A 22605-nucleotide genomic window follows, 5' to 3' on the forward strand; every position below is an offset into this window, starting at 1 on the left:
AATATGAATTTCCAAAATTTTGCTTATAGGAAGTGCCAAACTTAACATTTGAATTATATTTGCTAGAATTATAAGCAGTATCACGTTGTCGTCTTTAACCATTGCATTTTCACTGTTGTGGCTATATACAACTCTACATAATTAACATCTGTTTTAGTTCTAACTGCTTTTGTATTGTGAATGGTTTCTGCTTTAAAGGCTTATGCTCCTGAAATCAACCAAACAACCAGACTCTCTAGTCTTACCATCACACCTTTTCAATTTTAATTCCAAGAAAGAAATATTTTATTCCCCTCACCTCTATAACACAGAAGCCTTGAGTATCCCCTGAATGTCAGGGGTTTCGAGTGAAAAGCAAGAAGAAAATTATAAGTACATAAAGCCCTGCCCAGTTGGAACATCACTATCCAAAAGAGGAAACAGACAAGGGAACATGTAATTATAAGTCAACATGATAAACCCAATAACAGAAATGTGGTATGTAATACAGGGATTAACCCAGTAAGAGTATAAGGACCATAAGAGCAGGGATTATATTTGATTCATATCTGTATATCCAGTACCTAACAGAAGGTCTAGTATTTAATAGATTCAACAAATCAGTTAAATGAATGAGATTAATTCTGCCTTAGAGATAAGAAACAAGGAAGTCTTCCTAAATGGGGTGTAATCTGGGTTTTGAAATTCAAATAGCTTACAAGAAGAAAAGGACAAAGAAAAAAAGTTGAAAAAAAAAAAAAAAGCCAAATAGGCAGATAAAAAAAGTTAAGAGAATGAATGACAGGCATGGGGAACAGTGTGAGTGAAACTACATGCCATGTTTTAGCAAACTGCAGATAGTTCAGATTGCGTCAGCATGCAGTGTAAATTGAAGAGCAGCTGGAAATGGAGCTATATTAGTGAAGAATTATATACATGGGTTTCTTTGAAAAACAGTGAACTTTACAAAAAAACTTAATCATACTTTCTTGAATACTTTCTAAAACATGTTTTGGGATGCCTAGACCCCTTCTTCAAAGGCCTGTGATATTTTTAAAAGGTAATTAGAATTATTGATGAAGTATTTTCATTTTAACATTTGTTATCTTCTCTAACATTTGAGATTTATGTCAGATTTTTAATATAATTTTATATAACTTATAAACATTGGGATCCTTTGTGTAACCAATGATGATTTTCCCTTTTCAAATTATAAAGATTTATAGGACTGTAGTTGCATTTATGACATGAGATAGATGTTTATTAAATAGTATGACAACATACTTCAAGCCAAGTTTTATATGGAAGCCCACTATATAAGTAGATATGGTCCATGGGCATCCACTCCCTACACTAGGGTACTCCAGGTTCAACAGTCAAGGGTTTAGTGGAAAGAGCCAGGAGGCCCAGGTTCAATATTTACAGTATTACTAGTTAGCGACAGGATTGTGGGTGTATCATTTTTCTTTCTCATCATCTAAATAGAGGGACTGGATGGGTGCAGTGGCTCACGCCTGTAATCCCAGCACTTTGGGAGGTGGAGGTGGGCGGATCACTTGAGATCAGTGGTTCGAGACCAGCCTGGCCAACATGGTAAAACCCGGTCTCTACTAAAAATACTAAAAAAAATTAGCCCATCGTGGTGGCAGGCACCTGTAATCCCAGCTACTTGGGAGGCTGAGGCAGGAGAATTGCTTGAACCCAGGAGGTGGAGGTTGCAGTGAGCCAAGGTTGCACCACTGCACTCTAGCCTGGGCGACAGAGCGAGACTCCGTCTCAAATAAATAAATACAATAAATAGAGGACTTAGTTAAATGACTTCTAAAGTCCCGTTTAACTCTAAGTCTGTGGTTTTATAAATCTGTAGCTATAGTTTGTGTGATGCTGGGGCTTTGAACTGGAACGCAACCCCCAATTATAGCTACATTTTCTAGGACTACATCTAAGTGAAATCAGGAGCAGTCTATATTGTGTTTTTCTAAAATACTTAAGTTCTTCTTTTTTTCATGTTAAGTTTGACATTTTGGTAGAATAGGTGGAACTATTTCACAGGTAATTTGAAGTTTGGGTCTAAAACTGAGGAGAGAAATCAGGACTAGGGATAGATTTGGGGTTATCCATACAGGTGACTGTTAAATGTGGAAGTAAATGAGGTTACTTAGGGGCAGAAGAGAAGGGAGTGAACATACAAGAGTAGAAGGGGTGGAGGAATGGAGGAAGATATGGAACTCTACAAGGACATGGAAAAGGAATAAGGAAATTAGGGAATAAATTGAATAGAGTATGTCCTAATACTAAGGAAAGAGTTTCAGAAATGAAAGGAATTGACTGAGAACCAGATAGAAATAGCCTACCATGTGGTGGTAACATTCACTGCAAAATGAAGATGTTGTTCGTTAATATAAACGTTATCTGAAAAGACAGTTTAAGCCATTGGGGGCATGCAAATCACTGTACAAAAAGAAAACTTTTGCAAGTTCCAGTTTTGTTTTGTTTTGTTTTTTTAAAGGTCATTCTAAGTATTGAAGAGGAATAAGTTTCTATGGTTTGATACCTGCACACATTAGTCAGAGTGTGGTGGTATGGTGAATGGAGATCACAGAACTCAGAATTATGAATTCTGGGTTCTAGTACACACTATTATTTTAACTGTACAACCATCCAGTCACCTAACAGGGATACTTGTAAACAGATAAATTACAATCAGATTGGTAATTGTTGTACTCAATATGATCAAAAGTTCTTGGGCAAATTATTTAAGCCTTCTGGGTTTCTTCACCTGTAAAATTAAATTGTTAAAAAAAATTTGTTTTAGGCCGGGCACAGTGTCTCATGCCTGTAATCTCAGCACTTTGGAAGGCCAAGGCGGGTAGATCCCCTGAGGTCGGGAGTTTGAGACCAGCCTGGCCAATGTGGTGAAACACCGTCTCCACTAAAAGTACAGAAATTGGCCGGGCGTGGTGGCAGGTGCCTGTAATCCCAGCTACTAGGGAGGCGGAGGCAGGAGAATTGCTTGAACCCAGGAGGCGGAGGTTGCAGTGAGCCGAGATCACGCCACTGCACTCCAGCCTGGGTGACAGGGTGAGACCCTGTCTCAAAAAAATAAAAAATAAATAAATTTTGTTTTAAAGCTCATACTCTATGTAGTACCTCTTCATGCAGTTCTGGATTGTTACAATGCTATTTGCCTTTAAAATGTATATGAATGCATACATATGTATGTATACATATATGTACCTTTAAAAAATTATTATGTAGGATACTATCTTTTATTGTTGTTTTGAGACAGGGTCTCCCTCTGTTGGCCAGGCTGGAGTACAGTGGTTTAATCATAGCTCACTGCAGCCCTGGCATCCTGGGTTTAAGCGATCCTTCCACCTCACCTCAGCCTCTGGAGTAGGTGGGGACTACTACAGGCATGTGCCACTCTACCAGGCTTTTTTTTTTTTTTTTTTTTTTGGTAGAGACAGGTTTTCCCTGTGTTGCTCAGGCTGGTCCTGAACTCCTGGCCTTAAGTGTTCCTCCTTCCTCAGCCTCTCAAAGTGTTAGGATTACAGGCATTAGCCACCGCACTCAGTCTAGTACACTGTTTATAAAATTTTCCCTGTACACTGAGGCTGTCACACCCTCTCAGTTAATGAAGTGTAGTAGGACAGGCCATACTGTGTGCTCTGAGCCAGTGAGTACTGTGCACTTTCATCAGTAAGTGCCCTATCGCCTGTTGGAGAGTTGAGCATGTTTTGGAACATGTATTGTTTCTCTCCTGGAACTGTCTTTTCTTGCCATTTATTTAGGGAGGAACAAAGGGATGCAAGTAAAGACTATCATGCTGTTTATTAACATGCGAGCTTTACAGAGGCCACTGGCCTGAGATTCAACTAAAGAAATGGTCAAGGCTTCTTTCCAGTGTGGACTCTTAAGTGAAACTTTTCATGAAAAAAAAAAATTAAAGAAATGGTTGAGGAGAAAGAAGGTAAAGATTTTTAGGCCACCAATATTCCTAAAGTATAGACAGTCACAAATTTTGTGTCCTTTGATACAGGGTGACTTTGTGTTCACAAATGATATTTAAATTTATCAAGCTTGTAATATGTGTGCCCTGCACAGTGCTTGCTGCCATAGATACACTGGTGAACTTGATGAGATATGCCCCTCCTGGATTTTATCATTTATTAGGAATGGTAAAGTTAAACAACAGTCAGAGGCCCATAGGAGGTCAGTTTTGCCCAAGCAGAATGTTGAATAAATGTTCTAACTGGTTCCTGGCAAAAACCATATAAACTATATCTTTTATCATCACCTCAGCCTCTCCCTTCCTTTCCCTATTTCTGCATCATATTGTAACCATAGTATGAGAAAAAACATACTGAAATTATTTAGTTAGGTAAACTGGATCTCCAGGAGCATATAAGAATGTGGCTGGGAAAAAGGGTTGAGAACTCCTGACCTCTAGGTCAGTATCATCAAATCTGTATTTGCAAGCCAGACCACATTTTTAAGTACAAACCCACTTTTTATTTTTGAGACAGAGTCTTGCTCTGTTGCCCAGGTGGAGTGCAGTGGCAAGATCTTGGCTCACTGCAGCCTCTGCCTCCTGGGTTCCAGCAATTCTCCTGCCTGAGCCTCCTGGGTAGCTGGGATTACAGGCGCACACCACAAGGCCTGGCTAATTTTTGTATTTTTAATGGAGACAGGGTTTCACCTTGTTGGCCAGGGTGGTCTCAAACTCCTGACCTCAGGTGATCTGCCCGCCTCGGCCTCCCAGAGTGCTGGCATTACAGGCATGAGCCACCGTGCCCGGCCACAAACCCACATTTTTTAAAGTTTTAAAAATTTGTTTAATGATATGGAACCCACATTTTAATTACTTTGCTTTTTGTTTATAGGTCCAGGGGCAAGTTCATCCTACTCTCGAGTCTAATGACGATGCTCTTCAGTATGTTGAAGAATTAATTTTGCAATTATTAAATATGCTATGCCAAGCTCAGCCCCGAAGTGCTTCAGATGTAGAGGTATGACAAATGTTGTCTTGTATTTACTTTATATCTAATTTGTGTATTGGTTGTAATGTCAGTGAACGGGGAAAGAATTTGATTTATATATATATATATGTGGTATGTAAGAAAATGAAGCCTGGATTTAACTCTTTACAGGTTGAGTATCCCTTATCCGGAATGCTTGGGAACAGAAGTGTTTTAGATTTCGAGGGCTTTTTTTTGGATTTTGGAATGTTTGCAGTATACTTACTGGTTGAGCATCCCAAATCCAAAAACCCAAACTCTGATGTGTTCCAGTGAGCATCATGTCAGCATCTAGAAGTTTTGGATTTTGGCCTGATGTGGTGGCTCAAGCCTGTAATCCCAGCACTTTGGGAGGCCAAAGCAGAAGGATCACTTGAACCCAGGAGTTTGAGACCAGCCTGGGAGACAAAGTGAGACCCCATCTCTAAAAAAAATTTGTTTTTAACTAGCTAGGCATGGTGGTATGCGCCTGTAGTCCCAGCTACTCAGGAGGCTGAGACAGGAGGATCACTTGAGCCCAGGAGATCGAAGCTACAGTGAGCCCTGAATGAAAGAGTGGAACCATGACTCCAAAAAAAAAAATGCTAAAAGTTTCAGATTTTGGATTTTTGTGTTAGGGATAATCAACCTGTATTGCATATATGATAGTTTGTATATATTCTTGCTGTTAAACTATACATTTTTTTGTTTGTAAGCTAAAACAAACAATTTCTTGATGATAGAATGATATACCCATACCTTTAGGAGTGGCATATGTCCAAGCATTTCTTTTATTAAAGCCAGCTAACATTCCAAAAATATTTCTGTTAATGTTTTGATCTTCAGTTGTTACATGTATTTTAGGTGGTAAGTGAATTATTTCCCACCGATTGAGAGAGAGGGAAACATCTAAACACCTAGGAAGGAGGTTCTGTAATCTCTTAGAAAGATGATATGGCCCTTGTCTTTTCAGGGCTTATGATTTAATGGAGATACAGATAGATGTGTAGTCAGTAACATAATGTGATATTCTATGAGTAAAGAGTCTATGGGAAACCGTGAAAGGGGCAACTGATAGATGCTTTGGGGTTTGGGATAGCTTCCAAGAAAAAGATATATCTAAACTGAGTTCGGAAGGAGTCGAAAGTTGGAGAGAAGAATAAGGTTTGAAGTACCAACTGTAGAAAATGGGAGATACAGCTAGAAATAGAGTTCTCTGGCAATGATGAAGGACTGTTTGACTTTAATGACTTCAAGTGTACAGTAGTTCAAATCTTTGGGTTTCTGTGACTTTGCTTTTGCAGCACTCAAGTGTGAGCACAAAAAAAGATAGTTGGACTGAATGGTGTTTCCTCATGGATGTATAGCAGCAGAACAGTAGGGCAAGGGAATTGTAAAAACTGGTAATAGCAGTGCTTTGCAACCTTTTCAGGACACAACACACATAGAAAGTAATGTTTTTATGGCACACAGTGATTGGGTAGGAAGTAATCTTTAGCAACCTCAGGCCTTGTCCTTCTCCCCTGAAGGCTGAGGGATTGATAGACAGGCATATCCAATGAGAAACTGCTGAGAAGAGCATCACTGAATTGAAATTGGATAAGGAAAACAGTGAAATGTGATAATAGCTGATGGGTTTGCTATATAGTATTATGCACTAGTCTGAATACTTCCATGCTTTATGTTTCATTTAAACTTTGTAATAATCCCATCAAGATGGTATTAGTTTTTTCCCTACTAGAATGTAAGCTCCAGGGATTTTTTTTTTTCTTGTTCACTGTTGAATCATCAGCACCTAGAACGTTATCTGGCACAGAGGACACTCAGAAAATATAAGTTGAATGAATGAATGTGGAAACTGAAGCACAGAGAGGTTGAATAACCTGGCCAAGTTATTAAGTAGTGAAGGCAAGACTTTCAACCAGAAAGTCTAGCTTTTTGAGCATGCATTCTAATACCAGGTAGGAGAGGGCACATATAATGGAAAAACATGGAGAGAACAGGGTACTAGAGTTGTCAGTAAGGTCAGAGAACTGATAATATTAGGACATCTGAAAGAGAGAAATAGAATAGATTGAGATCAGAGAAAGAGTTGTTTGAATGTAAAATTTCATAAGTAACATAGTTATAAAGGAGGATGTGGCTAGACCAGGAATGAAGGTCCCCAAGATGAGGTGTTTATAGAATTAAGAGGCCGGGGTATTTTGTGTGTCCCTAGTGTAAACCATAAAGTTGGACAGAATGGTAGCAGGACTTTACATGAGAATGGAAGAGTGATGTTAACACCTCTTAATACCACCACAGTGGGGTTTAGGTTTCAACATGAATTTGGGAGGGGCACAAACATTTGGACCATAGCAAATGGTGTCTTAGATTCTTTTATCGGGAAATAATCTTCCATTTTCCTCATTGACTAGGATTCAGTATTTCTTTAATATACTTACAAAGCTTTCTATTAAAATAATAAGGGCCCTAAATTTAGCAAGCCCTAAGTATGTTTTGGGATGAGTCATAAAATATTTTTCTTAAGTTTTGAGGGTCACATAAGAAAAATGTATATAGAGACTGGGCATAGTGGCCCACACCTGTAATCCCAGCACTTTGGAAGGCCGAAGCAGGCGGATAACCTAAGGTTGGGAGTTTGAGAACAGCCTGGCCAACATGGTGAAACCCCATCTCTACTAAAAAAAAAAATAAAATACAAAAAATTAGCTGGGCATGGTGGCAGGCACCTGTAATCCCAACTCCTCGGGAGCTGAGGCAGGAGAACCACTTGAACCCAGGAGGCAGAAGTTGCAGTGAGCCAAGATTGCACCACTATACTCCAGCCTGGGTGACAGAGCAAGACTCCATCTCAAAAAAAAAAAAAAAAAGTATTTTAAAAATAGATCAATCTGAATTAGCAGAATATACATATTTAAAAATCTTTCTGAAGAATACACTTCATAATGGTTCCCAGAGGCTGTGTTGACTGGAGAGAGAGGGAACTGGGGAAGATTCATTCAAAGAATACATATTTACGGTTGGGAGGAATAAGTTCAAGAGATCCTATTGTACAGCATGGTGACTATAGTTAATGATGGTATATTGTATTCTTGAAAATGCTAAGAGTGGGTATTGATTGTTCTCACCACAAAAATAACTATGTGAGGTAATGCATTTGTTAATTAGCTAGATTTAACCATTCCACAGTACAATGTATATGTACTTCCAAGCATCATCATGTTGTACATGATATACAGGTACAGTTTTATACATCAATTTAAGGAGTAAATAAATTTGGCCGGTGTGGTGGCTCACACCTGTAATCTCAGCACTTTGGGGAGGCCAACGTGGGCAGATTGCCTGAGCCCAAGAGTTCAGGACCAGCCTGGGCAACATGGCAAAACCCTGTCTCTACTAAAAATACAAAAAATTAGCTGGCCATGGGGCTACATGCCTGTTGTCCCAGCCACCTGAGAGGTTGAGGTGGGAGGATCGCCTGAGCCCAGGAGGTTGAGGCTGCAGTAAGCTGTGATTGCGCCACTGCACTCCTGACAGAGTGAGACCCTGTCTCAAAAGGAAGAAAAAGAAGTTTGAAAAAAAAAATGTTTAAAGAATACACTTTGCTTTAAAGTATAAGCATAATTCAAAGTATGGTAGCAATTACTGCTTAATTTGGTAGCTCCTAGGGGATATGTCTAAGAGTGATTTTTAGTTGCCCTGAGGTTTAGGAAAATAGTTGCTTCAAAAGTACTTGAAAACAGATAGATTGCATACATGTTTTGCTGATGGTAATTAAAAAGTTTTGATAAATTGTACTATAGATTATTACAAATTATAAAGTATCATAGTCCAAATGAATGGAATTTTGTTTTATTGATGTAGCCAATAATCACTAATTGGTACTGCCAATATATTAGTATTTACCGTCAGGCAGTATTGCAGATGAATAAGAAAGTTAGAGTCGTGCTTCAGTTTCCATGGGGGATTGGTTGCAGGCTGCTGCCTGAAGATACCAAAATCCATGGATGCTTAAGTCCCTTATATTAAATGGCATAGTATTTGCATATAACTAATGAACACCCTCCCATATGCTTTAAATCATCTCTAGAATACTTATAATACCTAATAAAAAGTAAATGTTGCCAAGTGTAGTGGCTTGTGCCTGTACTCCCACCTACTTAGGAGGCTGAGGTGGGAGGATTACTTGAGCCCAGGAGTTCAAGGCTGCAGGAAGCTATGATCATGCCAGCGCACTTCAGTCTGGGTGACAGAGTGAGACCCTAACTCTTAAAAAAAAAAATTGAATTCAATGTAAATAGTTATTACATTGTATTTTAAATTTTGTATTTTTTTATTTTTTAAAAAATATTTTTGATCTGCGGTTGGTTGAATCCACAGATGTAGAACCATGGATATGGAAGGCTGACTGTATTATATATATTTTAATGCTCTGGGAATGCAGAAGAAGGGTATATATTATTTGGCTCTGTTGATTCCAACTAATTCAAGTATTAAAAGATAGTATAAAAATTGCTCCAATCTGTTTTTTTCCTCCTTTTTAATAAGTATAATTTTCTCTGTTTAAACTTTCAAAAAATAGAGGCAAAAGCTAATATTTTTTTCCTGTGTTATGACCCTAGTAAAGTATATTCTTTAATTTCTTAGGTCTTGTCCTTTCATAATTGTGCTTGTTCTTTACTTGACTAGACTGATTTCCTTTGTTGTTCCTTCCCTTTCTGGTTTAACCAGCTTTGATTTCTTAGGACACTGATACATTTTTCTTTCCTCATTCATCTCAGGCTTTTTTTTTTTTTTTTTTTTAAACTCCTTTGTCTTAGACTTCTTTTTGTCATTAGCCCTTCATCATAAAATGTAAAACGTCTACTTTCTTTTTCCATTCATTTTTTTTCTTTAGCTTTTTTTCCCTTGGAATCCTAAAGAGTCCTTATAATTTCTTTCTTTTCTTTTTTTTTATTTTGAGACAGAGACTCCCTCTGTCACCCAGGCTGGAGTGCAGTGGTGTGATCTCAGCTCACTGCAACTTCTGCCTCCCAGGTTCAAGTGATTCTCGTGCCTCAGCCTCCTGAGTAGCTGGGACTACAAGCGAGCACCATCATGCTTGGCTAATTTTTGTATTTTTAGTAGAGACAGGGTTTCACCATATTGGCCAGGCTGGTCTTGAACTCCTGACCTCAAGCAGTCCGCCCACCTCAGCCTCCCAAAGTGCTGGGATTACAGGCATGAGCCACCATGCCTGGCCAAGTCCCTATAATTTCTAATAAGCTTTCCATTAACATTTAGATTCCCCAAATAATTTATCCATATTTTCTACCTTTCTAAACAAAAACAAATTTCTCCCACACATACCAAAGTACATGGGGATCTGATTTTTTTTTTAACTGAAGTACATATGTAGGAATTTATATAAGACCTAGAATATTTATATTGGAATTGATCAAGGTTATCTTTTTAAACCTATTTATTATGTAAAGGAAAAGACAGGGTTCTGCTAATAATAGAGGTGAATCTCAAACTTAGCTCTGTATCTCATTAATGTTTCCCAAAGGTACTAAATATTAATCAAGATAGAGTTTCTCATTTAATACAAATAAAATTATTAATCTTGAAATTAGGAGAGTAATAGTATTCTAATTCATGAATCTTTCATTGTTCAGTCCTCCTTGGGCTGCTTTTTAAAAATACATGAAGGCCGGGTGCAGTGGCTCATGTGTGTAATCCCAGCACTTTGGGAGGCCAAGGCAGAAGGATCACTTTGAGCTCAGGAGTTCCAGAGCAGCCTGGGCAACATAGCAGGATCTCATTTCTACTAAAAATAAAAAAATTAGCTGGGCGTGGTGACACGTACTTAATGTCCCAGCTACTTGGGAGGCGGAGGTAGGGGGATCACTTAAGCCCAGGAGGTTGAGGCTCCAGTGAGCTATGATTGCATCATTGCACTCCAGCTCAGGTGATAGAGCGAGACCCTGTTCCCCCCCAAAATAAATAAAAAGTAAAGAAATATAAAATGTTTGTGAAAGGAATTTTATTTTACCATAAAATTATAAATTTGCCACTACAAGAAATAAAGTAATTCCTTCAGTTTGGCCTCTCCACGTTTGAAACACCTTTTTTTTTTTTTTTTTTTTTAACCCTACGAAACTTTGCGCATGCATCTTGACCGTTGACATTGTCTCCTATGTATTTGGTAATTTGATTTCATTAATACCCTTGTAAGTAAGTTTAATATTACCACTTTGCCTTTTTAAAAATCATTCGGGATTTTCTTTCCTCTTCTTTCCTTCCTCAAAACAATAAACCTGGAATGAGGTAGACATAATTGATACGGACAGGGGTTGCTGTTCTGTTTTCTTTTTATTCTACCTCAACCCCTGCCTACAATTAGTCTCTGTAATTCCACTGCTGGTGATTTTTTTTTTTTTTTTCCAAAGACATGTAACTCTATTTAGAATTAATTGTTAGGTTGAGTTCAACTTCTGTCCTTTTCTACTGCTTTTATTTTTTATTTTTACTTTTTTCTACTGCTTTTATATCTACACTGTGCACCAGTGTTTTTAGACTCCAGGTCATGGCCATTAATAAGTCATAAAATTACTTTAGTGCATTGCCCAACCCTCATTTTAAAAAATAAAGCAGGCTGGGCACAGTGGCTCACACCTGTAATCCCAGCACTTTGGGAGGGCTGAGGTGGGCGGATCACCCGAGGTCAGGAGTTCAAGACCAGCCTGGCCAACATGGGGAAACCCATCTCTACTAAAAATACAAAAATTAGCCGGGCATGGTAGCACACGCCTGTAATCCCAGCTACTTGGGAGGCTGAGGTGGGAGAATCACTTGAACCTGGGAGTGGTGGTTGCAGTGAACTGAGATTGCACCACTGCACTCCAGCCTGCGCAACAGAGCAAGACTCTGTCTCAAAATAAATAAATATATAAATAAAAAACAGAACAGAAAATGCCAGTGTGCTACATATAATAAGGACAGGTTTGTTTTAGGAAACTGTTTCATTTGAGTATGTGTGCAGTATGTAAGGGTATAATTGTAAAAATGTGTTGAAAATTTATTCTTACTATGAGTTGAGGTTTTAAAAAATGTTGGAAAGCCACAGGGTCATAGCATTATTAGGTTTGTACCATGGTTACACTTAGTTAATCATGGGTTTAACCCATCACTATAAACATTTTAATTGAAAACCACGTAAGTTAGTCGTAAATATCTTGTCATTTTTGGATTAACAAGTCTGTAAAATAAACTTGGAAAAAAGAAAAGAATTCTTGTTTTGGATGTTCCCTTCTCTCCCTTTACCCCTTCCCTTTTCACCTGCGATGCCTCCTCAATATTTTGGACCTTTGTATTGCCTTTTACTGCATGAGGCTGGTGTCCTGGCAAACAGCTTTTCAACTAGACAGTTGAAAAGGTTTGTAAATCCCATTTTTAACTGCTATAATTTCTTTCAACATGCTTCTAATTCCATTAATTAGAATTAAAATAACTTATTTGGAAGCTGATTTAGCCTTGGACATAGATGAAAATTTATTAAAATTGAATGGATTACACTCCTCAATTTATAGATTTGCTTTTAAAATTTCCAAGAATCATTGTGTTCTCCACCCCTCCCTCACCACCAAGGGCATCACATGGCATCACACTTTTTTTATTTTCCATTTTACTAGCAAATAATAAAACTTTTTATTCAGATTTATAATTAGGATGATGTTTAATTTCATCTAGTAGTTTTTACATACTAGTTGAATACTCATTTATTCAAAACACATGTGTAAAAGTTATGTACTAGCGACCTCTACTGGTTTTAGTTATGGTATCCTGCAAGTGGATTTTTTAAAGTTTTGAGAGGATGAAAGCACCTTTTTGAAGTGAATTACATTAGTTTAATAAGGAACGAAAGTCAACTGTGATAGTAACCTGAGTTCTTTCACTCTCAGTGGAAATTTTAACTAAAGAATTTCTGGAAATTAAATTGAAGTATTTTGTTAAAAACGAATGACTATGGGAGGACTTTAAAGAAACTACAATGTATTAAAATTGCTGTCACCAATGCAGACGATTGCTTTCCATGATTTGTAAATAGTTTTGAAGTGCCTTTGCATGGTAGATAAAGAATATTCATAGAGGTTTCGATTGAAAAATGCTGCATGTAATTACTACTGAAAGTAAGGACAAGTGAGTGAGAACTGGATTTAGATATTTACTTCTTGATCTTGGGTGGTGTTCCTTGAAATTTTATACAAATACTATTTAAAGTAGCTTCTACTCATTCTTGTAATTAGTTTTATCACAGTGAAGTTGAAATTCAGGATGTGATATTCCCCCTAGATAATAGAAAGAATGTTTAGTCTCTTATTGTCTAATTAAGGAACTAATACATTGACAATTACTGTTTTCTCTTAGCTTCATATGTTTGTAATGTAAATTATACCACATGTGAAAAGCTCTACTTTTGGTATTCTTTGATTTTAAAAGTAAATTTTAAGTGAAGAGCACTATTTAATATATTTTTTGCTTAGTTGTTATTTTCCTATTTTCCAAGGAACGTGTTCAAAAAAGTTTCCCTCATCCAATTGATAAATGGGCAATAGCTGATGCCCAATCAGCTATTGAAAAGAGGAAGCGAAGAAACCCTTTATCTCTCCCAGTAGAAAAAATTCATCCTTTATTAAAGGTAATGCTGAAATACTGCCTTCTTGCCTTTTAAGGGAAAAATAAAACCCACCATTTTTATACAATAAGAATATATTTTATGGATAATTGAGTCAACTTAAGAGTAAAATTCTCTCATTCTAAGTTTTCCAGAGATTTATGTGGTGGGAAGGGATGCTATGATAATAAGAAAATAGAAACTGGGCAACATGATTTAAAGTAATTTCATATCAATAGTAATAAGCAAGTTGAGAGGACTAAGAAAGTTATTGTGGATTTTATTTATCTCAGATGTAATTAGGACCACAAAGAGAATTTATAAAACTCCTCCTTTGTTGTTGGTTAGACCTAAGTGTTCCTATAAATCCTTTTGATGTTAGTACTTTGTGTAGAGACCTCTGTGAAAAGGCTACAAGGCTATGTGTAATCTTGGAACAAAAAGATCACCTAAACTCTCCAGTCCTACTTATCATGTAAATAAGTCAGTCAGTCAGTTGAATCTCTATAGAACTAATAGAATAACTGCTGGAAGCTCGAATAATGCTATTTCTGTTTTAGTTAATGTAATGAACTACTATTATCTTTCACAACAAAAATATAGGTATTATAATAATTAAAAACTTAGATGCCAGTAATTTTGTACATACTATAATACAGACAAAATGGTAATACTTGTATACATTGTCTGAGTTTTATTATTCAACAAAGTTATTATTATCCACAGTTTGTAAATGAGGTGACAAAGGCAGAAAGTGATTAAGTAACTTCTAGGCCAAGTTCACAAGACTCTAAGTGATAGTGTTAGAAAGTTCAGGTTTGCTTGATGTTGTCCAAAATTTAAAGTTAAACACTTGAATGAGTTTAAGGTTGTATTTTGCATTCAGTTCTTTGAATAGAAATACATGCCTTATGGAAAAGGCATTCATCATTCTCTTCATGGTTTTCATTGGCCATATGTTGAATTGTATTCTAAGAGAATTAACAAATTGAGATATATAAATATTATGTTAATAATCCTAAATTTTGAGTTTTATGTGCTAATTGTGAATATCATTTCAATTTATTTTAATACACCTTTATTATGATACACTTATTAGTTTTTATATACCCTAAAAGGTAAATGCAGCCTGTCTCCAATTTGTAACAAACTTCTTATTTCAAAGTTGTTTTTTTCCCTTAAATGGGTTGTTTGGAAAATAGAATTTGTTATTCTGTATGAACAGGCCAGTCCCACAAAAGCCCATATTCTCTTCGAAGTTTAATATTAGGGCTATTTAACATTTTCTTAACAGCAACCATTATTCAGTAGGACATAACATGAATTTTATTTTCGTAGAAATTGCCAAGAATACCAGGAATATGCCCACTATGGTTTTGGGGAGCTCATCTTCCCTTGGAAAAGTTAAAAGTATAAGCCTGGTAGAGATTCCTAGATACCAATAATATATTAACTCTCTTTTTGGAAAAGAAAAAACTTGTTTGTTATAGTTACTTCCAGGTATTCTGAATTAGGTAACAAAGAGCATTTGCTCCCTTCCCCAAACTTGGGCCTTCCTTTATAGGTTAGGGACTATCTATTTGTAATCTCCACTTAAGTATTTTACATCATTAGAGGTAATTTTGCCTTGCCTTTTCTTAGCTTACATTTTCAATAGTAATACATATATTATTCATTGTTGAACCACTTACAATTAAATGTTGTTGGTAAGCACAGGCCTCAGGAAAAAAGTGTAAGCTAAGTTGCAAATATGTTTTTTATTTTTAATCAGTGTGTTAAATGTACAGTATATGATGTTTAAACATGCTTTTCTTTTAATTTTGCAGGAGGTCCTAGGTTATAAAATTGACCACCAGGTTTCTGTTTACATAGTAGCAGTCTTAGAATACATTTCTGCAGACATTTTAAAGCTGGTTGGGAATTACGTAAGAAATATACGGCATTATGAAATTACAAAACAAGATATTAAAGTGGCAATGTGTGCTGACAAGGTAGGAAACTGAGCTTTTATATTTTTTTCTTAAGTTTCTTTTTATGACTTATTAGATGCTAACATACTATTCATATAGAATAAAATTGTATTATGTGTTGGGGAATATCTCCAGTAACCTAATAGTAGGGATTCAAGATACCACTTTATAGACATAAGATATTAGATATATAATATTAAAATGTGTTTAAATATGTCATGCAGTTTTTTTCTTCTGTGCTGTTGCAACTAGGGTTAATTAGAGTAATCTCTTAATAGTTAATTTCTTTTCTTTTCTTTTCTTTTTTCTTTTTTTTGAGACGGAATCTCACTCTGTCGCCCAGGGTGGAGTGCAGTGGCACAATCTTGGCTCACTGCAACCTCCGCCTCCTGGATTCAAGTGATTGTCCTGCCTCAGCCTCCTGAGTAGCTGGGATTACAGGCACACACCACCATGCCCGGCTAATTTTTTTGTATTTTTAGTAGAGACAGGGTTTCACCATGTTGGTCAGGCTGGTTCTCGAACTCCTGACCGCCTTGGTCTCCCAAAGTGCTGGAATTACAGGCATGAGCCACCGCACCCGGCTAGTAGTTAATTTCTTAAAATTTATTTGGACTGAAAGATTTATAAGGTTATGGATTTACTTAAAAACAATTTTTCAAAATGTAAAACCACAAAACGATAGTTTTACTTTAGCACCTAGCTTTCTTCAGATTTTACTTTGTGGTTTTACAATAATAATAATAAGAGCAAACACTTATTGAAGGTTAAGCATATATGTGGCTTATCTCCGTTGGTCCTTATGATATTCCTCTAAGGTAAGTGACCTTATCTACATTTTATAAAAGGGAGACTGAAATTCACAGGGATAAAGAAATTGGTCCAGAATTTTCTGAGAAGTTTCAAAGCCTAGACTTGAACTCCAGGTCTCTCTGAGTCTAAAGCTTTTAGTCATTACCTAAGGATGTTCATTTTATGAAAACAACTTTGCAGAAAGGAAAATGTTTTCTGATGAAGCATTTCATTCCATTTTCCTCATTATACTCTTACCGATTTGGAATATTATTTCTCACTACTGATTCCACTAAATTATGTTTTAGTATTTATTTGTTCTTTGAGAATGTGGCCATATAGAGTGAAAAAACCCACCTGATTTGAAGAAGAATTTCAAATGTTTGGGTATTTTTAAATGAATACATGAATATGAAATACTTGATGCTTTTTAATGAATCAGATAAATAAAATATTTTTGAGTACCTACTACATGTTTACACAGAGAAGAGATGCAAGATAAGTATATATAAAACAAGGCTCCAGAGTTGATGAAGGTATACTTATATTCATGAAACAATCAGAAAGCACACAAGATAAAATATTATTTTATTGTGTTATAGAGATATGATGCTGTAGAAGTTCACAAGAAGGGGAAAGATGTGTTCTAGCAAGAGTAGTAACAGTAGACTTCTTGCAGAAAATAAAAGCTTATTTTGACCTATTCCTAACAAATGTAGGAAAATAGGCCAAATAGACGGCTATAAACATCTAAATATGAGATACTGAGGCCATGGAATAAAGTGATGATGGCAGGGTATAAAACAGAGGAACCCAATCAGAGAAATTAAAGACAGGATCTGGAAACAAATTGGAAGTAATAGATTAACAAGAGAGACAGACAGATAAATACTAGTTGTGATAGAGAACTTGGAGGAGTTCAGTAAGTGATATCAGATGTCGAATTCTGTTTTAGAGAAGCTGTAGGGATGCTGGCAATATATCCAAGAAGAGAAATTTGCTTGTCTGCTTTTTTATCTAATCTAAGAACTTTTTTCAGAGAACTTAGAGCATTTCACATCAAATTTGACGAAAGCTTCATATTTTATTATACTTTTTTATATCTCTGACTGTATAGGTATTGATGGATATGTTTCATCAAGATGTAGAAGATATTAATGTATTATCTTTAACTGATGAAGAGCCTTCCACCTCAGGAGAACAAACTTACTATGATTTGGTAAAAGCATTTATGGCAGAAATTCGACAATATATAAGGGAACTAAATCTAATTATAAAAGTTTTTAGAGAGCCCTTTGTCTCCAATTCAAAATTGTTTTCAGCTAATGTAAGTATCATTGTATATATGCCTATCATTGCATGTCTTGTGAAATTTGCATGACCACTTCAAATTTGAAGTTGTATAGTTCATGATTACTAATTTGTTAATTTTTTTAAGTTGTGGGACTTATTTCATGATCACAAAGTGTTATAACAGTTTCAAGAGATTTAACATTAGAAATTAAGAGACAAAATGCAAAGTAGACTGATTATGTAAGTGAAAATGAATTCACGGAATTGTCCATGTACTCCAAAGGATAAAGCCTCTTGTTTAGGTGGAAGATATTTTTGTTTGAGTCATATGAATCATTCAACCTACACTTCATCAATGCCAACTGTATTGTCAGGTACCATGCTTGGCAGCAGGGATTCAAAGATGAATAAGAAACAGTTCTGCTGGGCACGGTGGCTCACGCCTGTAATCCCAGCACTTTGGGAGGCCGAGGCGGGCGGATCACGAGGTCAGGAGATGGAGACCATCCTGGCTAACACGGTGAAACCTCGTCCCTACTAAAAATATAAAAAATTAGCTGGGCGTGGTGGCGGGCGTCTGTAATCCCAGCTACTCTGGAGGCTGAGTCAGGAAAATGGCGTGAACCTGGGAGGCGGAGCTTGCAGTGAGCCGAGATCGCGCCACTGCACTCCAGCCTGGGCGACAGAGCGAGACTCTGTCTCAGAAAAAAAAAAAAAAAAAAAAAAAAAAAGAGTTCCTTTCCTTAAGTTTAGTCTAGTCAAGACAGAGATATAAAGTATAAATTGCAATAAAATATGGTAATTACCATATTAGAAGTATGACAGCAGTACCATTGGGAGCACAAAGGAAGGGGCCGGTAACATTGAAACTTAGACAGAGGATTACTGATCTTAAGATAGTAATCAAACTAACCTAATTGAGTCCTGAAGAAATGCTGAATGAGAACAGGTGAGACTGTCATAGGAGTTACACACTGGTAATTCCTGGAACTGTAGCCACACAGCCATAAATGACTGATAGAGAAACAGTGCTCACTACAGAGGCTGGGATTGGGCTCAAGCTATGGCAATGAGTGAACATTAAAAAATAAAGGAGTAGATTATGGTGATAGTTGTACAAATCTGTAAATATATTAAAGACCATTAAATTACTCACTTTAAATGGATACACTGCATGGTTTCTAAATAATGTTTCAATAAAGTTGCTTTAAAAAAAGAGTAAAGAAGAGGCAAAGGTTTCTGAGGACACAAAAATCAAGAACCAAAATGGCCAAAAAGCACATCAAAAGGTGTTCAGCATCGCTAATCATTAGAGAAATGCAAATTAAAACCATGACATACTACTACATACTCATTTCAAAGGCTAAGATGTAAATGACTTATAATACCAAAAGTTGAAATGGGTATGGAGCAACTGCTTGTGGGAATATAAAATTCCCACATTACCTGAGAAAGTAAACTAGTATATTTTGGAAAACAGTTTGGTGGTTCTCTCTCTTTTTTTTTTTTCTTGAGACGTAGTCTTGCCCTGTTGCCCAGGCTGGAGTTCAGGGCTGTGATCTTGGCTCACTGTAACCTCTGCCTCCCAGGTTCAAGCGATTCTCCTGCCTCAGCCTCCCGTGTAGCTGGGATTACAGGTGTGCGCCACCACGCCTGGCTAATTTTTGTATTTTTAGTAGAGGTGGGGTTTCACCATGTTGACCAGGCTGGTCTCGAACTCCTGACCTCAAGTGATCCGCCAGCCTCAGCCTCCCAAAATGATGGGATTACAGGTGTGAGCCACCTTGCCTGGCCAGTTTGGCAGTTCTTTATAACAATAAACATAAACTAACCATATTGCCCAGCAATTCTACTCCTAGGTTTTTATCCAGAAGAAATGAAACATGTCCATGCAAAAACTGGTTCATGAATGTTCATAGCAGCTTTATTTGTAATAGCCCCAAACTGGAAACAACCCAAATGTCCATCAGCAGGTGAATGTGTAAACAAACTGTGGTATGATCATACAGTGGAATGCTACTCAGGAATAAAAAGAAATGAAATAGTTATGCGTGCAACAGCATGGGTGCATCTCAGAAATATAAGCAAAAAACTAGGCACAAAAGACAATATATGATTCCATTTATTTAATATTCTAGAAAAGACATGTCTATAGAGACAAAAAGGAGATCACAGGTTTCCTGGGAGTGAGGCATAATAAGGGTTGATGGAAATGGGGGACAAGGAAGCTTCTTAAGATGATAAAAAGGTACTGTATCTTGATTGTGCTGATGGTTAGAAGGGTGAATAACTACACAAAATCTCACCAAAAGAACATTTAAAATAGGAGTTTCTTATATAAACTATGCCTCAAAGTCGACTTGATAAATATAGTCACTGATAAAAAAAGAAATCAAATAATAGTAACCAATTTTAATTTAAATACAAAATGGATATGGTTGCAGATTCTACATTGCAACTAATCCTTAAGAAACTATCATTTGTTGAATTTTAGTGTAGTACCATAAAAGGATAGTCACTCTCTAGAATAGGCAAATCCATAGAGACAAAGTAGATTAGTGGTTGCCAGGCACTGGGGAGAGGAAAGGAATGGAGAGTGACTGTACTGGGTATTTAGGTATCCACCTTCCAAAAAAATCATAGGGTTTCTTCTTGTGGTAATGAAATGTTCTAGAATTTGATACTGGTGATGACTGCACAACCAATATTGAAAACCACTGACTAGTAACTACACTTTAAATGAGTGAATTGTATGGTATGTGAGTTTTATCTCAATAAAAAAATTACACAGAAAAGCTAGATTTTTCATATACTTCGAAATAATGTATCACAACAGATTGTATGCAGAAATAGATACGAAAATCCTGCTGTCTTCTAGTACGCTATGTTAGAGATTTGCAAATGCAAGACATTGCCATTCTTCTACTAAATGTTTTTTGTTATGGCTTAAAAAAAATTTGGTTGCTTTTTATAAAAGTGCTATTTATGTTAAACACATAATGGGTTTATTATTTTTAATGAATTAAATATTTTTTTGAAATTTTTGGTTTTAACTTCTAATATGGTAAACATTGAAATACATAGTTATAAACAAAAGGTTTTTAGAATCTTCAATAATTTTTAAGAGTATGAAGGAGTCCTGAGACCAGAAAGTTACAAGACCACTGACCTAGAGAAATGTATTTGCAAATTGTACATCTTTGCAGAAGGAATTCTTGAATTGTCCTTTATTCATATTTGTAAGTCATTAAAATTTTTCACTGTGTCTGACATGTTAAATTTTGTGATTATAAAATGACTTATTGGCTCAAAATTTGTTTAATATTATAATAATACAGCCTCACTGAATTAATGTGTTTTCCCCCAAACAGGATGTAGAAAATATATTTAGTCGCATAGTAGATATACATGAACTTAGTGTAAAGTTACTGGGCCATATAGAAGATACAGTAGAAATGACAGATGAAGGCAGTCCCCATCCACTAGTAGGAAGCTGCTTTGAAGACTTAGCAGAGGTAAGTACTTCAATTATATACCTGAAAAGTCTGCATAAAAGCCTACATTTACATTAAAATTGAGAGTCTTACTTCTTTCCAGCTAAAGTCATAGATACTAATTGTTGACTATTTATCTGTTATTGCTCCTTTTTCATAGGGTCATTGTCAACATATGTTTCTGTTATCTTACCAAACAGAAAAAGTGGTCTCTTGTTAATTATAGAAAGACAGATACCACCAAGGGGAGGTATTACAGCTGTCACCCAATGGCCTACTGTAAAACATTAAGAAATGTCAATGAATGACTATTAAGTAAGAGACCACAGAACTTGCACCTGAGGTCAGATTACTTGTGTTCCAGTCTAAGTTCTGCTGCTTATTAGTTGTGTGACCAGTGGCAAGTTATTTCATTTCTTTAAACCTCCATATCTTTATTTGTAAAATAAGAATGATAATACAGGTTGAGTATTCCTAATCCAAAAATCCCAAATCTGAAATGCTCCAAAATCTGAAACTATTCCAACATGATGCTCAAAGGAAATGCTCATTGGAGCATTTCAGATTTGGGATTTTCAGACTCGGGATGCTGAAGCAGTAGGTATAATACAAATAATCCAAAATCTGAAATCTTAAACACTTCATTTTGGGTAAGAGATACTCCATCTGTAATCTCAGGATTTTTGTGAAAAATTAAATAACCTATCTGAAGTATTCACGTATCTACCTTCACATAGTAAGCTTACTCAGTATGTGATAACTGCATTATTATTTAGAATAGGAATGAGGTAAATAGGACAATAAGGTCCAGGACCTGGGTGATTCAGATACCACAAGATAGAAAGACAGGTAACTAACTCCTCAGATATTTCAAATACTAAAATACATGAGTCAGTCCTAATAAGTCAGCATTAAGAGTCATTCTGAGGTTTCTAGCATTTGCTGTGTTCTCACTCTAAAATCCACTCATTATGATACAGCATTGAGCTTGTAAAATATTTTTTTAATTAAGACTTTTAGGCAAAATAGAATGGTAAGTTCAAGCATCACCACAGCCCTTCCATTCCTGCTCCAAACACACATAAGTAATAAAGTATAAAAAGAAAAATGTGGAATATATATAACTAGACTTGAAAACAAGATCAGGAATGGAATAGACATTCAAGGTAGTGAGCTCTGGTATCTGGGTGTTTAGGCTGTTAAGGACGATGAATTGTTTCAAATGTGTTCCATGAAAGCCAGAACAAGATTTCTTGCTCAAGTCCCTCCTTATAATAGGATGCTGGGAAAATCTGCCAACCTGGTATCTACAGTAAAGTTTTGTAAAAAGTTGTGGACTTGACGTGGGGAGACAAAAACGTTGACTTACAAAAATAACTTAACAAAGTTTCCCACAATATTAAGCCAATATGAAGCCT

The 22605-nt window shown here is 36.3% G+C and overlaps 1 protein-coding gene across 4 annotated transcripts in view; it reads left to right on the plus strand.

Moving 5' to 3' along the window:
* The window catches only part of SOS1 (SOS Ras/Rac guanine nucleotide exchange factor 1), a 143262-nt gene that overhangs the window by 51728 nt on the left and 68929 nt on the right, over window positions 1-22605 (plus strand). For all 4 annotated transcript variants that reach the window (XM_054475501.2, XM_054475499.2, XM_054475500.2 and 1 more), the window contains exons 2-6: window positions 4866-4991; window positions 13531-13662; window positions 15465-15629; window positions 17518-17727; window positions 21065-21208. In XM_054475501.2, coding sequence (XP_054331476.1) covers window positions 4866-4991; window positions 13531-13662; window positions 15465-15629; window positions 17518-17727; window positions 21065-21208 — 777 coding nt within the window. The remainder of the gene's footprint in view (window positions 1-4865; window positions 4992-13530; window positions 13663-15464; window positions 15630-17517; window positions 17728-21064; window positions 21209-22605) is intronic.

The sequence above is a fragment of the Pongo pygmaeus genome, chromosome 12 (genome assembly GCF_028885625.2).
Source record: "Pongo pygmaeus isolate AG05252 chromosome 12, NHGRI_mPonPyg2-v2.0_pri, whole genome shotgun sequence".
Lineage (NCBI taxonomy): Eukaryota > Metazoa > Chordata > Mammalia > Primates > Hominidae > Pongo > Pongo pygmaeus.